Source organism: Sphaerodactylus townsendi, linkage group LG14 (genome assembly GCF_021028975.2).
Source record: "Sphaerodactylus townsendi isolate TG3544 linkage group LG14, MPM_Stown_v2.3, whole genome shotgun sequence".
NCBI classification, from domain to species: domain Eukaryota; kingdom Metazoa; phylum Chordata; class Lepidosauria; order Squamata; family Sphaerodactylidae; genus Sphaerodactylus; species Sphaerodactylus townsendi.
Genome location: NC_059438.1, coordinates 24,002,961 through 24,021,076, shown reverse-complemented (window position 1 = coordinate 24,021,076; position 18,116 = coordinate 24,002,961). Strand labels below are relative to the sequence as shown.

At 49.8% G+C, this 18,116-nt stretch overlaps 1 protein-coding gene across 1 annotated transcript in view; it reads right to left on the bottom strand.

The window, feature by feature from the left end:
* ZFPM1 (zinc finger protein, FOG family member 1) overlaps nt 1-18,116 on the bottom strand; it is a 111,976-nt gene that overhangs the window by 16,728 nt on the left and 77,132 nt on the right. The window contains 1 exon segment of the mRNA XM_048516262.1: nt 3,300-3,436. Within this exon segment, the coding sequence (XP_048372219.1) occupies nt 3,300-3,436 (137 nt within the window).

The following is an 18,116-nucleotide window of genomic DNA, read 5'->3' as shown; positions in this document are numbered from 1 at the left end:
CAGGACCAAGGTAGGAGCGTCCAGCCCCGTCTTCCTGCATGGCCAAGCCCACAGGCTTCCCCTGAGGTTAAAGAGATGGGGGGCTGTTCAGACTAGCGAGCAAGAATGACTTGGATGCATTTATAGCAGCCAGGAAGGGCTCATTGGCCTGTTCCAAGGTCACTGAGGTTCAGGGGTCTTCTAGCTAGCCTGCCTGCCCCCCCCCCCCGCTTCTGTGTGCCCCTCTTTTGGTCAGAGCCCAGTGGGGGAAGGGTTAAATCTCAGTTTGAGTCCTAGGCTTGCCAGCCTCCAGGTGGCTCCTGGAGATCTCTTGGAATTACAACTGATCTCCAGGCAACAGAGATCAGTTTCCCCTGGAGAAAATGGGTGCTTTGGAGGGTGGGCTCTGTGGAGGGTGCCCTGCAGAGACCCTTCCTCAGGTTCTACGCCAAATCTCTAGGGATTTCCCAACTTGGAGCTGGCAGCCCTACTAATTTCAAAATAACAACAGTGCGAGCGGCAGTGAAAGACCCAAACAGAGGAAAATACATTGCACCCCGTTCAGCAAACCTCGATACTACAAAGTGCAAAAAAATATATCCTTTAATAGCGTAGAAAATTAATAATAACAAGCAGTTATCCATTCATACATGAACCACATTCATACCAACAAACTCTCCAACATCATATATCCTACAAAATCTCTACTTACAATACCTCTATTTAACTGATACCAACCCTACTAATTTCCCAAACCCAAGTCACTTGGTTTGGGGTCTGCTGTAGCCTTAAATGGTGATGCCTCTGAGCCAAACAATCTTCTCCAACCCCCAAAAGGCACCCCAAACTAGATTTCTTGTTTTGGCCCAGACACCAAAGAAAAGATACAGCTGGGAAACCTGCCCTCCTAGAGATCCGCCCCCCCCCCCTTCCCCTGTCTCCGAGCCAGAAAGACCAACAGTTATTTTTTGTGATGGAGAGCGGCGATTCTTTCTTCTGGGCAGAGACAGTGAAGGGAAGCAAGTGGCAAAAGGAAGGGGGGGGGGAGGAGAGAGCGAGGCAGGGCTGGGAATCATCAGCACAGCTTGATAAGGGAAGCCGCTGAAATGGGAGCAAAAATATTTAGACAATAAATGAAGTATCAGAAAAAAGCAACAGCATATCTTTAAGAAATCAATCATCCTGTACCGGTTGTCTGGACATACGGCGCCACAGGAGAGATAGCCGCCAAACTGGCAAGATAAGGGTTAATCAAGGATTTAATTCGGCAAAAGATAAATGGGGAGGCTCCGGCAGAGAGGACCAGAAAAAGAGAGAGGGAGAGGAGAGGCCGAGACTTTCTGTCCCATTATTTCTCGCAAGCACCATCAAGTTCTGGATGGGTTCCCGCCAGACCTTCCTCCTGGCTTTATTGCACCCTCTTTCTCTTAAGGAGACAGGATCCCGGGCAGAGGTGGGGGACGGCATCAGAACAACAGACAGATGGTGCATCTGGAGGCCAGGGTCTGGGAGTAGGGATCCCCTCATACACACTTGGGCCAGGTTTGGACCGAACCAACGAGAGATACTGCACAAGATGTAGCCACAAAAGCCCTGCTTGCTTCCTGATTTTCTGCTCCTCTCCAGCGCCTCTTAAAGGAGTCTGGGTGAACTGAGCATTTCCTTACATTCCGTGGTGTTGCTGAGCTATGCATTTATGTAGAAGTCACACCTGTAACATCTTTAGGATGCACCTATTCTTCTACGATTCTAAGCATTTCTTTGGAGAGATTTTGCAATATTTCTGTGGAAGTTAAGACAGGAACCTTGTGCACAATAAGAGACATTCTCCCCTCTGCTTAAAAAACTGACCAAAAAAACCCCAAAACAAAACACCACACACCTTTCTACTGTCCCATATCTTGAGTTAGTTATCCTTTGGCTTTTCTGCTAGGAAATGGCCGAGCATGGGCAGAAGAAACCTCATAGAGAAAATTACATCGAGGGATGCAATTGTACCTTTCTATTCTGCATTGGTTAGACCTCACCTGGAATATTGGGTACAGTTCTGGGCACCACAATTCAAGAAGGATATTGGCAATCTGGAATGGGTCCTCCAGAGGAGGGCAACCAAAATGGTCAAGGTCTGGCATCCATTACCTATGAGGAGTGACTTAGGGAGCTGGGGATGTTTAGTTCGGTGCAGAGAAGGTTAAGAGGTGACGTGAAACTTTCATCTATGGTTTTTTTTATTTTTTTATTTAATTTATTTATTATACTTGTATACCGCCCTCCCCCGGAGGGCTCAGGGCGGTGAACAACAAGGTACACAATAGAGCACAAAATAAAATCAATGGTACCACAGTTAAATAAGTAATTATGGCTCTATACACATTAAAACCAACCCTATTAAAATGCAGCTTCCAGATACCAAACATAATAGATGGCGCCCTACTATCAGATCCCCTAAAAGTCCCCTAAAAGAGGGGAGGAGGGGGCGGCAGGTTCCACCGATGTTATGGCGGGGGGCCATCAGCGACCGGCCTCTCTGAAGGCCCGGTGGAACAGCTCGGTCTTGCAGGCCCTGCGGAACTCATTAAGATCCCGCAGGGCCCGCACAGCTGGAGGGAGAGCGTTCCACCAGGCAGGGGCCAGAGCTGTAAAAGCTCTGGTCCGAGTGGAGGCCAGTCACATCATTGAGGGGCCAGGGGTCACCAGTAAGTTGGCCTCTGCTGAACAGAGAGGCCGATTAGGGACATATGGGGCAAGACGGTCCCGCAGGTACGGAGGCCCCAGGCCACGTAAGGCCTTAAAGGTTAACACCAGCACCTTGAAAATGATTCGGAATTCAACCGGTAGCCAATGCTCTGTGTAGGCAGGGGACCAATTTTTTTAATTAGCTCCCCCTCCCTGTTAACCAAAGCCAGCATTCAAAACCAGTTATGCAGATTATTTTAAAATGTCCTAATCTGTTTCATTTATGAATAAGAATAATTGAAGTCTCAGGGCCTTCGGCTCAGCACAGAAAACTTTTGGCTAAGACTTTATTACTTGTAAAGAACATGTTTTGCATAATGCTGATTCTGGGGCTATATGTACACTGATTCATGAGTAATGGAATGTCATTACATTTTCCTTATTTATGTTTCATTCCCTTTTTGTTGTTATTCAGTTCAGCCTCTTTTTAACCTCTGTGCTTTGTTTTACTGGTTTGTGGTTGGGGTTTGTTTGCTTTCTAGCATTTTAGCTGGGGGAAACTAATGAAAAACTTTATAAGGAAAAGTAAGGACAGCCGGCTGTGAGCATGCGCAGACAGACCGCGTTGCTGGAAGGGCTCTTACCGTCTCACCGTGCCCGGGAGAAGGCGCTGGTTCGGTGTGGATGTTCCCCTGGTAGGGACCCCAGGACAAGCCCTCAGGTACGTTCTGCCGGGCAAAGACTTTGCTCTTGTCCTCAGATGCTGTCAGCTCCAGTTCACCTGTCAAAAAGAAGGTGAGGAAAGAAATGAAAGGTTGGGGAAAGGAAAGCAGTGAAAAGGAGTTTAGATTTATATCCTGCCTTTCTCAACAGTGAGGAATTTCAATGCGGCTTACAAACTCCTTCCCTTCCTCTCTCCACAACAGACACCTTTGCGAGGTTGGTGGGGCTGAAAGAGTTCCCAAGAACTGTGACTAGCCCAAGGTCACCCAGCACGAATGTAGGAGTGGGGGGGACGGGGGGCGGGACAAAACTGGTTCCCCTAATAATGGTCCGCTGTTTATGTGTGCTCTCATAAGGCGACAATGACTGAGATGCAAAGTCAGATGAGGCAAGACCAAGGGCAGCTGTTTTGATTAGTCACTAAATTAGCTGCAGCAGTACGGGGCCAGGACCTGGGTTCAAATTCTGATCATTGATGCTCATTAGGTGACCTTGGCCAAATTAATTTCCACTGAGCCAAACCGACTGCGCAAGTCAGATTCAAGTCCAGCGGCGCCTTAAAGACCGCTAAGATTTTTGAAGCACATGTTTTCAAGATTTAAACTCCCTTCATCAGATACAAGTGGGAAAGAAAACGGAGTTTTGACTCTTGAAAGCTCATACCCCCTAAATCAGTGGTGGCGAACCTATGGCACAGCTGCCCTAAATCGTGTGGGTCCTGAAAGTGCTACTGGACTTGAATCTAGTTGCTCTACTTCAGACCAACATGGCTACCTTCTGGAACTGTCTACTCCACAAGGTTATTGTGAGGTCGAAATAGAGGACAGGAAGCCCATGTCTGCTGCCTTGAGCACTTTAGAAGGGCGGGATAAAAATACGAACCAATGCCCCACCCTTCCGAAACGTTTAGGCTTCTGGGTAATGCAAACAGTTGGATTCTTCAGCACCAGAAGTTCGTCTCTTGAATATGCCACACTCACAGCAATAACAACACTCTTTGCTGTGCTAGGAGTCCTCAAACAAACCTTCCCCCAAATTCTGGGGGTTACCCTATGTAGACACCATCTCCATTCCATCTCCAGCCCCCACCCCCCTCCGCTACCCTGACCAGCCCCACCGGGCAGGAAAAGAGATCAAAGCTTGCTGGCATGCCTCCATCCAAAGGGAGACTCTCTTTTGCTTCATTAGGACCTCGATGGAGGCGGCTTCCGGCCTTAATGGCCCTGATGGGCTGATAAGAGAGGCTTTAATGGGCCAGATAACATGCAAATCGGTTAGGAAGACTCGCCCTAAAATGTTTTAGCTGCACCTTCATCTCTCCGCAGGCAGATAAGATGGCAGCTAAGCAATAGACCAACGGGAGGCTAAGTGGAGGGGCCCTGAACCCCTCAGAACGCAGCTGGAAGCAGAGATGCCCCTGAGAAGGGGGCAGGCCCGGCAATTCTCTCTCCCCCACCCCCTCCAAAGAGGGAGGCCTGTCTGGGGGCAGGCGGAGGTCCAGGAAGGTGGCTTGCTGGAGTCCAGGGCCAACTGACTCTGTGGGAAACAAGTGCTTGAAATGGCAACACTTCTCCCATTTGGTCTACTCTGGATCCCCACCTTTAAAAAGATCCTTTTGGACAGTTGTCTTGTAAACTCATTTGAGCAAACGATATTTGGGGGGTGGGGGGGAGAGGACACTTCTGGAAGGGCCCACCCTCAGTTTTGCTGCCAGAACAGGTGTCTGGATGAAGGGAGAGGGAGAGGAAAGCCGGCCTTTGTCCAGAATAGAGGCCAAGCCAGCCCCTCTGGAGTCCAGGGCTTTGAGGAACTCAATCTGGGGATTACTCGCTCTTGAAGGTGAGAAGGAGAAACGGGGCTTCCAGTGCCTCTAATCCCCCCACCGGGCAATTGGCGTGAAGGACTCTGAAGGACAGAAGGTCTGACTCATAGGCATCTCCTTCTCAAAAGGCGCTTCCTTAATTCCCCCCCCCCCCCGAAAACCAGAGCAAAGTCCAATGAAATAATGAAAATAAGGATCCCTTGTGATTTTGGAGATGAGAGAAGCCATGGTTAGCCTTAAAGCCGTATCTCTACCCGTGTCGGTTTTGAGGGCCTGTGTGTGTCTTTGAGGATCTGGGAGGGTTTTGGTTGGTGTGGGGGTTTTCTTTGTTTTTTTGGCCATACTGAAGATGGAGCAAGCTTGTTTTTGGCTGCTCCAGAGACCAGGACGAGGAGTAATGGGTTCAAGTTGCAGGAAAAGAGATTCCACCTAAACATTTGGAAGGACTTCCTGAGGGTCAGGGCTGTTCGACCATGGAACACACTGCTGCCTCGGAGTGTGGTGGAGTCTCCTTCTTTGGAGGTTTTTTAAGAGACTGGGTGGCCATCTGCCAAGGGTACTTTGATTGTGTGTTCCTGCATGGCAGGGGTTGGACTTGATGGCCCTTCGGATCTCCTCCAACTCTCTCGTTCTATGGTTCTAAGAAGAGGAGTACAATCGGAAGCTCAGAAACCAGCCAAAAAAACCTAGCTGGTGTAATTCAAATTTCAAACCAGGAAGAGATGCAAGAAAGCTATTTATTTTAGGAATACTAGCTGAGTCAGCAAGTATGCCTGGAAGCTCTTTGGCCTGGTAGCCAGAGAAACCCTATGTTCACACCTGGGGCTACTCTGTGCCTAGAAGATCAATGGAAGTTTTTAACTATTAATGAACAGCAAGGAAAGCAGAATATGTTTCAATAAATACTCTGTGCATGCTCAGGAGGCACTTTTAGTATTCAAATCTGATGCCACAACTAAGCCTTGGGGAGCACTGGCTCAAATTCCGTCTTCCTGTTGGAAGTACATTATGCTGTCTTCCACCTATACGATAGGAAATCCCTTCCTCCACCCAAGTTGTTGAAAGTTCCACTCACAATCCATTGTAATTCTGTTGTACACCACTTAATTGCTTTCTCGAAGCGAATCTTTAAAGACTTCAGACAACTGGATAGGGAACACAATCTATTGTTCCTTTCCATGGGTTAAACATGATTTCATTTAATGATTTCAGATTGGCTTAAGCCGGGGGTCTGCAACCTGCGGCTCTCCAGATGTTCATGGACTACAATTCCCATCAGCCCCTGCCAGCATGGCCAATTGGTTGCAGACTCCTGGCTTAAGCAAACCTCAAGCCCAGATGGATTCACAATCTCAACAGAATGGTTCCCCAGAGTTTAGAGCGTATGCCATCAAGAGGCTGAGATGTATGGGCAAATTCCACAGAAAGAGAAAGACGTTGGCGCTTTTTATGAAATTATGCTTAAATCGTTTTCTGCCCAAGGTCTGGATTTCATGCGTAAAACCTGCTGCCAAGAATTGGTTGACTGATGCTCCTGTTCCACTTTGTATCTTGAAACTAAGAATTGCATCCCATCGGCAAAGGTGCTCTTAGCACCACTTCTCAAATGCAGAGTTTGCCGCAACTTGAGAAACAAGGAGCCAACTCGCGGAAGGGCTATCTTGGCCCAGAGGCGGCCACAACAGCTAAGACAGTGGTGGCGAACCTTTGGCACGGGTGCCAGAGGTGGCACTCGGAGCCCTCTCTGTGGGCACGCACACACAGAGTTCGTCATGTGGGGGGGGGGGAATCACCCACACACACATGCACACACATCTAGGCTTGTCTGGGCCACTGGTCTGGGCCACTGAGTACGACGTGCGCGCACTGCGGTGAGCAGGGAGGACTCGGCTGGTGGGGCTGGTGCCTGTGCTCCAGGAGGCTGCTGCCGGGGGGGGGGGGGGGCGCAGAGGAGGCAGAGATGCTAGAGAGGCACAGAGCAGTGCACAAGGGACTTGCTGGAGACTAGAGCAGGCTGGCCCCTGCTCGAGCGGGTGGGGCAGAGGAAGAGGGAGCCAACCGGTTTTTTCTAAACCAAACCCTCAGTATTGAGGTTAAATTGCCGGGTTGGCACTTTGCAATAAATAAGTGGGGTTTGGGTTGCAATCTGGGCACTCGGTCTCAAAAAGGTTCGCCATCACTGAGCTAAGAGAATCAGAAACCAGGTCCAGAAGAGCTTCACTTTCCGTGGGGGGTACACACCATTTCTTTTGACTACTCTGGCCAAAGAAGTCCTGCAAGAGTGAAACAGATGCCCACAGCCTGACTTGCAAATCTCTCTTGCAAACCACCTCCAGCTCTTGGAAAGCCAAACCATCCAGCCTGCCTTCAGCCTTGCAAACGCTCACGTGCAAGCCCCGCTTCCTGCTCTCCAGCGCTGACAACAAAGAGTTCCCTATTCTTCAGGAACCTTGAGAGGAAAGCGGCCAACTTAGGGTTAAACAACAACTCCGGGCCAGCTTGGCAAACAAGCGGATTTTATGCCCAACAACTGCCAGGTTTCCTCCGGCTTCGTGCCGGCTAATCAGTTGCGTTTTGGTCAGGAGACCATGCCTCCGAGATAACAGCCTTTTGCCTGACACTTTCCATGTCAGAGCACTCCATCTTCTGTGTATCAATCCCCACCAGAGAAAACACACAGCCACTGATAAAGGAGGCAACCGTTCCAGACGCAAGGGGACAAAATTAGGGCAAGACAAGCAGGCCGCCTCCCTCCTTTCGGTCCTGCCGGATTTTGCAAATTAAAATAAAAAAAAAAGGGCAGGAGAGGAATTATGCCCCTCATTAAAAGTCAAGTGGATCAAGAGTCAGGAAAACAAAGCTGTCCAGTAGCAAGTCACTGCAGCATTCAGGCCCCTCCTGGCCAGCCAAGAAGTCCAGGAATCGAGGCCACCTCCCTGTGCCAAAGAAAGACATTTGTCACCCAAATGTCAAAGAAGCAGGAACCACCTGCCATTAAACTAGGCTGGCTTCTTGCAGCCCACAGCCAGGACGGTTCAAAACTGAAACCACAGCTTCCACGGCTTGATGAGAAAAAGGCTTTTCTCCTTGCAAACAGGGTGCTCAAATCAATGAGAATGAAGGCTGGATGATGCTAGCGCATCCCATTTTCGGACAGGCGTTTGGTCAGCAGTTCGGCAACAAACCCTGCCAGTGGAATTTCGTGACAAAGGAGCTCCACCTTGGAACCTCCCTGTCTTTCTTTACCCATCAGGGGGAAAATCTTCTCCATTTTGCTGTTTTATTGATGTTGCCTGCTGCAAATTTTGCAATAGCCAGAATTTTATTGATTATTTTATTGTCTTGCCTGGCTTTGAACTGTGCATATGTTTTGACCTCTTGTATTTCAAAGCCTTTTGGCTTCATGCTTTACAATTCGTTTTCCTTTCCCACCACATACATGAAGACACACACACACACACACACACAGAGCACGTTCATGCACCTGACACAGTAGGCTGTGGTTCAGGAAAGCCCAAACCACAATAAATCAGTTAAGCCCCCAAAATGCCACAAGACAGTGCCATGTTTTATCTCAAGAGGGTAACACAAAAGCTCCCTGTCTGAAATCTAGAGATATTTCTCTGCCTCATCTGAGTTGTGCTGTTGTGCAAATCTGTCTGCACAGTTTTGGCGTGGTAGGAAAGGGTAGCGTTTTTTTAAAAAATGTTCTTGTGAATGAGTCAATCATATGCAAATATGTGCTAGATTCCGTACATCACAACCCCGCCCTGGTCTCTTGTGAGGTCTCGCTTGGCCGTCAGCCCTGAGGCTCCGTGTGCCCAGGATTCTTTCCCCAAACGCCTTTTGCCCCTTCTGTTCAAGTCCTAATTTCCATTGAGTTTCCATTTGGCCTCCTGAGCCTTTCTCTCCAAGAAGCTGAAGGAGGCCCCCCTCCCCCCCCCCCCCACACCTTGCATTCACCCCCCAGGACCCTTCTCTTTCCCCCTATTTCAGAAGAAACTTTTTCAGGGTAGTGACCCAACTTTGGCTTATATTATTGTGCATCACAGACAGTGGTAGCACCATGGGGAAGTGATAAAAGAACGAAAGAGCATTGCATCTATCGCTCCAAATGTTAGAGGTGTAGCAGTTTGAACATGGTCTTTGTCAATATTGATCCTCCTTGATCTGAGACTGCAAATGCCTTAGCAGACCAGGTGCTCAGGAGCAGCAGCAGCAGCAGAAGGCCATTGCTTTCACCTCCTGCACATGAGCTCCCAAAGGCGCCTGGTGGGCCACTGCGAGTAGCAGAGTGCTGGACTAGATGGACTCTGGTCTGATCCAGCTGGCTAGTTCTTATGTTCTTAATATATTGTCATAGGCTTTCACAGTCAGAATCACTAGAGAGTTGTGGGGTTTCCGGGTTGTACGGCCGCATTCCAGTAGCATTTTCTCCTGACGTTTTGTCTGCACCTCTGGCTGGCATCTTCAGAGGATCTTCAGATTCATATTCCCCCTTTCTCTCCTGTAAGGAGACTCAAAGGGGCTGACAATCTCCTTTCCCTTCCCTCCTCACAACGAACACCCTGTGAGGTGGGTGGGGCTGAGAGAGCTCCAAAGAACTGTGACTAGCCCAAGGTCACCCAGCTGGCGTGTGCTGAGTGTACAAGCTGATCTGATTCACCAGATAAGCCTCCACAGCTCAAGTGGCCGAGCGGGGAATCAAACCCGGTTCCTCCAGGATCTTAACGACTACACCACGCTGGCTCTGAAGAGATTAGCAGAGGTGGTTTGCCATTGCCTTCCCCTGCATAGCAACCAGGGCCTTCCTTAGTGGTCTCCCACGCAACCAGGGTCAACTGTGCTCAGCTTCCAAGGTCTGCTGAGATCCGGGTAGCAGAGGCTGTCCAGGTCACGGCCAAACAGCAGTAGACAGAATTATTTTTTCTTTGATAAGCAATTTTCTTTGTTTGCTTTCAGGGAATTTTTTCCCTCTTTTGTATGGAGCACTCAGAACGGCACCCCCACCTGCTGTGTACGCACAATGGCAGAGGGCAGTTTCCCACCCCAGACTTCTTGCACTTTCTCCCGCTCTCCGTGCAGACCAGGAATCATCACACAGAGAACTCCTCGACAGAAAAAGGAGGCCCAGCAGGGGCCACGCTCCGAGGATCACACAAAACGGCACCCCCTGCATTTCTCTGGACCCCATCCAAACTGCCAGAAAGAAAACAAGAACCTATGAAGCGCGCATTAATAAGTGCCGGGCCCAGCCTAGCTAATGGGCAGCACAATCTTGCAGATTATCACAAGGCACAAAGTCCATTTCTCTCCCTCTCTCTCGCGCGCACTACGCGCACGCGCTCCTCGCCGCTCCTAATCTTGGGATCGGTGGTGCCGGCTCTCGGTTTCACCACCCTGCAGGTTAATACAATTCCCCCCTTATCTTATCTATCCATCAGTTTCCTGGCAAAGCCGGATCCGATTGGCTCCTGCAAGCCAGCTGGCCTGGAAGTTATCGGAATAATTCTTATCTCTGGGATCATTAACCAAATTGGGCTGGTATCAGCCTGTACGCTTGCGATAATAAAGTTACAAAATGAATTGGGGGTGGGGGGGAAGAGAAAATAGGGAAGGGGCCGCATCTGAAAAGCTTCTGTTCCCGGGGGTTCTGCTCAGATACTGCGGAAGAAACAGGGATCCCAATCGCCATGGGTGGGGCCAGGAAATCCTAAAGCGGCACAAAGTCTGTTCCACTCAGCGACTTCGTTTTCCAAGCAAGGCCAGTAAGATGCTGGTTGGAACATTCTTACATGCGCAACGGCATCAACCGTTCCTGCCCAGGGAGACGCTTCTGTGGCCACCTCAGCTTATCTAGACATTTGCAACATCTAGTGGCCATGAGTTCCATAGTCTGGCGATCTGTTTGTGTGTGAGTGATTTTTCTTTGTTGGCCTTCAACCTGTTGCCTGCCTGTTTTCTATAAATGTCTGCCCTTCTGCCTGTTTGTGCGTTGAAGCGTTTGTGCTTTATTTAGTCATATATATATATATTTAAACATTGTTTGAATGTTCAAAGGGTTTGCCGCCGTGGGAAGTCTGAAATGGGGAGAAAGGCACCAGTGGGGAGGGGCCCTCGCCCAACTTTGCACGCAGAAGGAGGTCTTGGGGTGGCAGCATCTCCAGGTGAAAGGAACAGGTGGCAGGTGTCGTGGAAGATCTTGGCCTGAAGCCCTGGAGAACGGCTGCCGGTTTGAGTAGGCAATACTGCCCTTCATGGACCAAGGGACTGGTTCAGAATAAGGCACCTTTATGTGTTCAGCTCCTCACATAATGTTTTGAAGAAGTAAGTAAATAAACTTCTGCAAACAACGTTGTTGAGTTGTGATCACACACTGTCCTTTGCTGTTCTCTTTACACAGGAGAAGAACAGTCTCACACCTAGTACTCACACCTAGTACTCCATGCTGGCTAAGCAGCTACCCCAGGAAGGCCCACCAGCAGGGACATTCAGAGGTATACTACTTCTACACATGGAGGTTCCATTTAGTCATCCTGGGTAGCAGCCATTATCACCCCCCGCCCTTTATTTTTTTAAATGTAAGGTACTATTTTCCTTGGATCAGAAAAGTTTCTGCTCAGGTCAATCCATAAAGCACAATACAGAGTGATATGAAAAATATTGCAATAGAAGAAGAAGAAGAAGAAGAAGAAGAAGAAGAAGAAGAAGAAGAAGAAGAAGAAGAAGAAGAAGAAGAAGAAGAAGACGGCAGCGGCAGCCGGCGAGGAGGAGTTTGGATTTATATCCCTCTCTCCTGCAGGAGACTCAAAGGGGCTTACAATCTCCTTGCCCTTCCCCCCTCACAACAAACACCCTGTGAGGTAGGTGGGGCTGAGAGAGCTCCGAGAAGCTGTGACTAGCCCAAGGTCACCCAGCTGGCATGTGTGGGAGTGTACAGGCTAATCTGAATTCCCCAGATAAGCCTTCACAACTCAAGCGGTAGAGCTGGGAATCAAACCCAGTTCCTCCAGATCAGAGTGCACCTGCTCTTAGCCACTACGCCACTGCTTAACCAGAAACATTCCCATAACACCTGTCCTTCCTCCACAGATGGACATTTCATTTGCAACTCTGCGGGAATCTCGCAAAATTATTCCCTTATTACCATCTTGGCCTCCCGTGGGTATGGAAGGGGGTGAGTTTTCGCCATCTGTTGTTGTTATTGTGGGTTGATTTTATTGTATCATTGTTATGGCTGTTTTTATTGTTTTGTTGTTCACCACTCAGAGCCCTACAGGGCAGGGCAGGATATAAATTGAAATACAAAATAATAAAATAAAATGTGGTAGAGCTAAGTGTTCATTGCAAGCTGGCTGCAATCCATGGAAGGGGGGAGTTCTTTTAACCTATCAGCAGGTGGAACTCCTGCTTTAGTTGTGCCTACTGAGAAGGAGAGGCGCTCCAAAGGAGAGAACAGCCCTGTGGGGAGAGGAACTGCCCAGTGTGGGGAGGCAAGCCATTGGGCCTCAAAGGGTGCTCAGGAGGCCAGATCAACCTGAGTGTCTATTCAGAACAGCTCGACAGGAGGCGGGAGGGTATGGAGAAATTGACATTTTACAAGATTTTTATTGCACTTCTTTAGTGAAATTCGAGTCCAGACAAAAAGGAGACTCTTACAATTAGTTGTTAGGGCCCAGCATCTCCCGACCCAAGGCGTTATACCCTGCGGAGGTCACCCTCCCTTCAAACCGGGCTCCAAAGCTCCAGGAATATTCCAACTTGGTCTCAGCAACCTCAGCAAACCGAACAAGCTCCTTTTCCACCTGGCCACCGTTTCTGCCTAGCCACCTAGTCAGCCAGAGTGAAGTTAGAATGGATCTGCAACCTGCGGCTCTCCAGAAGTTCATGGACTACAAGTCCCATCAGCACCTGCCAGGGCTGATGGCAATTGTAGTCCATGAACATCTGGAGAGCTGCAGGTTGCAGAGCCCTGATTTCTTGGCCTGGGGATGTGGAAAAGGATTATTTATGATCATTCTGTTTTAATAATTATTTTCATGTATGGCATTATTTATTGTTTTAAGGTTGTATTGGTAGTTTTTGCATTTTAAAGGTTTTATGATTGTATTATAAATTCTGTTGTGGCCCACCCTGAGCCCTGTGGGAATGAGGTGGGATAAAAGCCAAATAAAATAATAATAATAAAATAAATAAATAAAATCTTTACAGAATTGCACATGTGTGTAAAGGGACGGGACCAGAGAATGCTCACAAAGAAAGGACCGCTTCCCAAGAGACGTGTTACAAGGCTACACGACAGAACCCCAACAAACAAACAACCAGTTGAAACAGAACAAGATACCCTCTGAATGAATGCAGACAATTTCCACAACTGATGAGCTGGGGCAAGAGGAAAATGAATCAGAATAGAGAATGTAAACCTGTGAGTGGCAACAGTTGTTTTTGCTAAGAAACTCACAATTCTATCGCTTCCGACAGTATCAAACCTGCACATGAATTCCAATTCAGCTGCTTTTCACTATAGCAGAGCAATGCAGCCGCCCCCAAAGAGTTGGTCTCGTTTTCAGTCACGAAGGGAGCAAAGTATACTTCTGAGTACCACCGGCTGGGGACAAACAAGTCCGGCCTGCCAGCTGCCAGAGTGGGTGGAGCCTGTCCAGTTTCTGCAAAAGCAAGTCCTGTGTTTTAAGCTGTTTTCACAAACCTTATTTTTCTCCAACAAGCCGCAAACAGGAGGCAAACACAATATTCACACACACACACACACCCTGACAACTCAACTAGCGAAATGATGCAGGATAGCACGAGGCTGATAAGATGGAGGGGGCGATTGGGAGAGGTTTTAAGCTGCATACAAGCAACGTCTTCACTCTTCACCTTCCCGCACAAAAGGAAATCTCTCCAAAGGGGCTAAGAAGATTATCCCGGCTTTGCCAGCTCGGGTGCTCAAGTAATCAGGGGCAGTCTTGGGAATAACAAAGGAGCTGTTGGGTCTTCAATTAGAGCAGCAGAGACCCTTCCCCAGGCCCACAGCATGCCCCGTATTAGCAGAAAGGTTATTAGGTGCTGGGGAACCGGTAGCCCACAGGTGACACGCCGCTGATGCCGCGCGGGACGCTACGGTTTCTCCGGGCAGAGTCATCTCCCCAGATTGCCTCGCCTGTCTTAGCCAAGATGAACACCTTGGATAAAGTGACCCAGGTGCAGACCTAGAAGTGCTTTGAACCCCAGCCAGGTGAGAAAGCCCTGCCCCACCTCGCAAGCAGGGCACCGCAACCATTCTTGGCCTCACGGCTGGGGCGCCTCTCTGCTCAAGCTGCGTCTGGCAAGAGTTATCAGCAAGACAAGGCGCGGCAAAGTCCAGCCCGCCCGACAGCCACCCCTACCGAAGCAGAGCAGTCTTCTCGTGTCGCCACACGGGCCCTCACCTTCGCCTCCTGGTATCCGATCCTCTGGGCCACCTTTGGTGCGCGTCCAGCGGCTGCGATTCATTTCAAAATGGCATCCTAGCAGCACAGCAATCGCCTAAGGCAAGCTGGTGGCTCAAACGCCCCGGGTCCCTTGCACCTTTCTCGGTTTTGGTGGGGTCTCCTCTGATGCAAAGTCCCCCTCCCGCTTCCTCGCAGCCAGTGTGTGCCCGGCCCCCGCCTCTTAACTGGCTATTGGGGATTTCTCCTTGCCTATCGCAGCCGAGCATCACAGAGGATTTATTGATTTTTTGACACAGTTAACAACAGCAAATCTTTATCGCAGCAAACCCTGACCCCACTAATGGAGAAGCTCTTACCAAGCCGGCTGCAGCAATGGGGCCTTGTCTACCCACCCCGAGTGCAGCACCCACCGCTAACTCTACGGCAGGAGTTTTTGGGGGGAAACTTTGGAAAAGGGGAAAAGAAGCCAAACAGCCTTGTTAATGCAGCCAGAGAGACTCACACCCTCTCCTCTGCAGGGTACGGACAACTGAGCATTTTAATACAATGCCGTTTGCGTTACGGCAGAGCGGATTCCACATACTGGAAGCCCCTGGAATCAGTCTGTGTAGGGAACAGAAAAAAACACGTCTTGACACCCAGTTCATCAGTATTTAAAGTAGGGACAGGCATGACTACATTATAAATGAAAAACCCATCCAAAATACTTTTCATAGCTGCAGCAGGAACTCGGGGAGATCTGGGCTACAGGCCTTTGACATAACTCACTCATAACAGCCAGCGTGGTGTCGTGGTTACGAGCAGGTGTACTCTAATCTGGAAACCCGGGTTTGATTCCCCGCTCTGCCATTTGAGCTGTGGAAGCTTATCTGGTGAACTAGATTAGCTTGTGCACTCCAACACATGCCAGCTAGGTGACCTTGGGCTAGTCACAGTTCTTCGGAGGTCTCTCAGCCCCACCTACCTCACAGGGTGTTTGTTGTGTGTGTGTGTGTGTGTTTGTGTGTGTAAGCCCCTTTGTAAGCCCCTTTGAGTCTCCTTACGGGAGAGAAAGGGGGGATATAAATTGAACTCTTCTTCATAAGTAAGCCTCTTCCCCAAATTACAATTGCCAGGATTCTTTAGAGGGAAGCCATGACAGTTAAACCCGCTGTGTATCAACCGCTGCCAATTTTCAGAGTTGAAACATTATTATTAATTGGGAGTTAATTATTATTATAACCTGACCTAGACGGCCACTACTAGCTTGATCTTGAAAGCTAAGCAGAGCTGGCCGAGGTTAAGAGCTGGCCTGAGAGATCATCATGGTTGCTACACAAAGGTTACTACATTTCTGTTCACCTGCCCTGACCTGCCCTAATCTCATCTGATATCTGAAGCTAAACAAGATTGGTCCGTGGTTAGAACTTGGATGGGGAACTGAGGGTTGTTATGCAGAGGTAGACCATCGTAAACCACCTCTGGACAGCTCTTGCCTTGATCTACAGGGTTGGATACTCCCCCTTTGGAGCCTTTCCCAAGAACTCAGAAAATCAGCATCTCAGGGAGGGGGAAGGGAAGACTAGAACTCTTCCTCTGTTATCAGCATGCAGGGAGTTTGTTTAGATGGAATATTCACCCAGGTGAACCTTTGATAGAAAGCTGTCTGCTACAACAATGGAAGTTGATAGGAACATTTGACAGGACAGTGGTGGCGAACCTTTGGCACTCCAGATGTTATGGACTACAATTCCCATCAGCCCCTGCCAGCATGGCCAATTACATAGACTCCACGTGTACAAAGACAGAGCCCCCCAGACAACACCTTACTATCTGACGCAGCGCATGGGTGTTGGTGGGGGGGAGGATGGAGCCAGGGGGATGACCAAGGGGCTTCAACCTCATTGGGGGATTCTCTGCCACAGCAAGGCTCCCCAAGGGACGGGGCGGGCTGATCTGCTCCAGAGCCGCAGCTGGTTGTGAGGGAGCACGACCGTCCCAGTATTCTTGGGGGGCGGGGGGCGGGTACAGGTGCTCTTTTTTAGCAGCCCATGTTCCCCGCAGGTGCCGAATCTGGCAAGTTGGCTTCTTGCCCTGCCAAGCAAACCTGCCGGTCGAATGGACTGGGTTAAGGACCTTCTCCGGCTCATTTGGCAAACCCCACTTGGAGGGCGGCGTGAGGGAGCCGCACGACACCCGCCCTGTGCCAGAAGGGACCACCAGGCCTGCATCAAGACCCCCAACTTGGGCTCCTCAATCCTCTTGCTAACGCAGGCACCCAAAAAGCCCTGATGTCCAGTGGTGGGATCCAAACATTTTAGTAACAGGTTCCCATGGTGGTGGGATTCAAACTGTGGCGTAGCGCCAATGGGGCTGGGTGGGGCACGATGGGGGCGTGGGCAGGCATTCCAGGGGCGGGGCATTCCGGGGCGGAGCTGTGGCAGGGCAGCAGCCGCATGGCATGGAATCCTTAGGCAGGCTTGAAGCGAATGCCTTGCAGGCGCAGAGCTTTGCCACTGCTGCAGCGGTGCACCCTCCCCGCTAGACTGCTTCCAGTTCTGCGCGCTACTGCTGAGAGGAGGGGCGTAACTAAGGCCAAAATCACGTGGCAAAATCACCCATTAGTAACCCCCTCTCGGCACACACAAATAATTAGTAACCTAATCTCGGGAACCTGTGAGAACCTGCTGGATCCCACCTCTGCTGATGTCTCTGGGCCCTCCCTTTTCTCTCTGCCATGCATCCATTTATTTATTTATTTCCACCCCCCGCCCCGCACTCCCCACGCACCCTGTAGAGAATTTCTCATAATCGGCACCTTGGCCAGGCGGCCCCTGATACCATCAGCTCCAAGGAGAAGGGACAAAAGGGGGGGTGGGCTTTGGAGGGTCTGATCATATCCTGACAGCAAGGGCGGCCCATTCAGGCCTGGAATGAACCGTGATCCTATCTCCGCCGCCAGGGTGGGGGTTATTGTGTCTCATAAAAGGAGGAACTCTTCACCGCCTTTTCTTCTCTTCTGTGCTAGTCTCTTATCGGCACTGGCATGACCCACCTTCTCCCCCCCCCCTCTGCCCCCATCAAAACCCCCTTCTTGAGCTCTTTAACCCAAGTATTTCATCTGTACGTGAAGAATCTTTCCACCATGCTGTGATTTAGCTCCAGAATATCAAGAGCTAGTGCGAAGGACGAGAGTTCCTCTGACCACGTACAGAGGGGGAAGGAGATCTGCTGAGGCCAGGGGAAAACAGGTGTTATGCTGAATGTTGCATGGATCAAGGCCATTGCGGCCGCACGTTCCCACCACCGCCTGCCCCCTCCGCTCCCTTCCAACATGGGCGATCTAAAACAAATAGGACTATCTCATGTAAAATTCTGCTCCAAGCGATAAAAGAAAATTGCTGGAATAATTTTTCCCACCCACACATACCAATGTGGAGGGAAAGAAACAACACACACGCACACGCACACACACCAAGACACACAAATGCAACCAGATAATC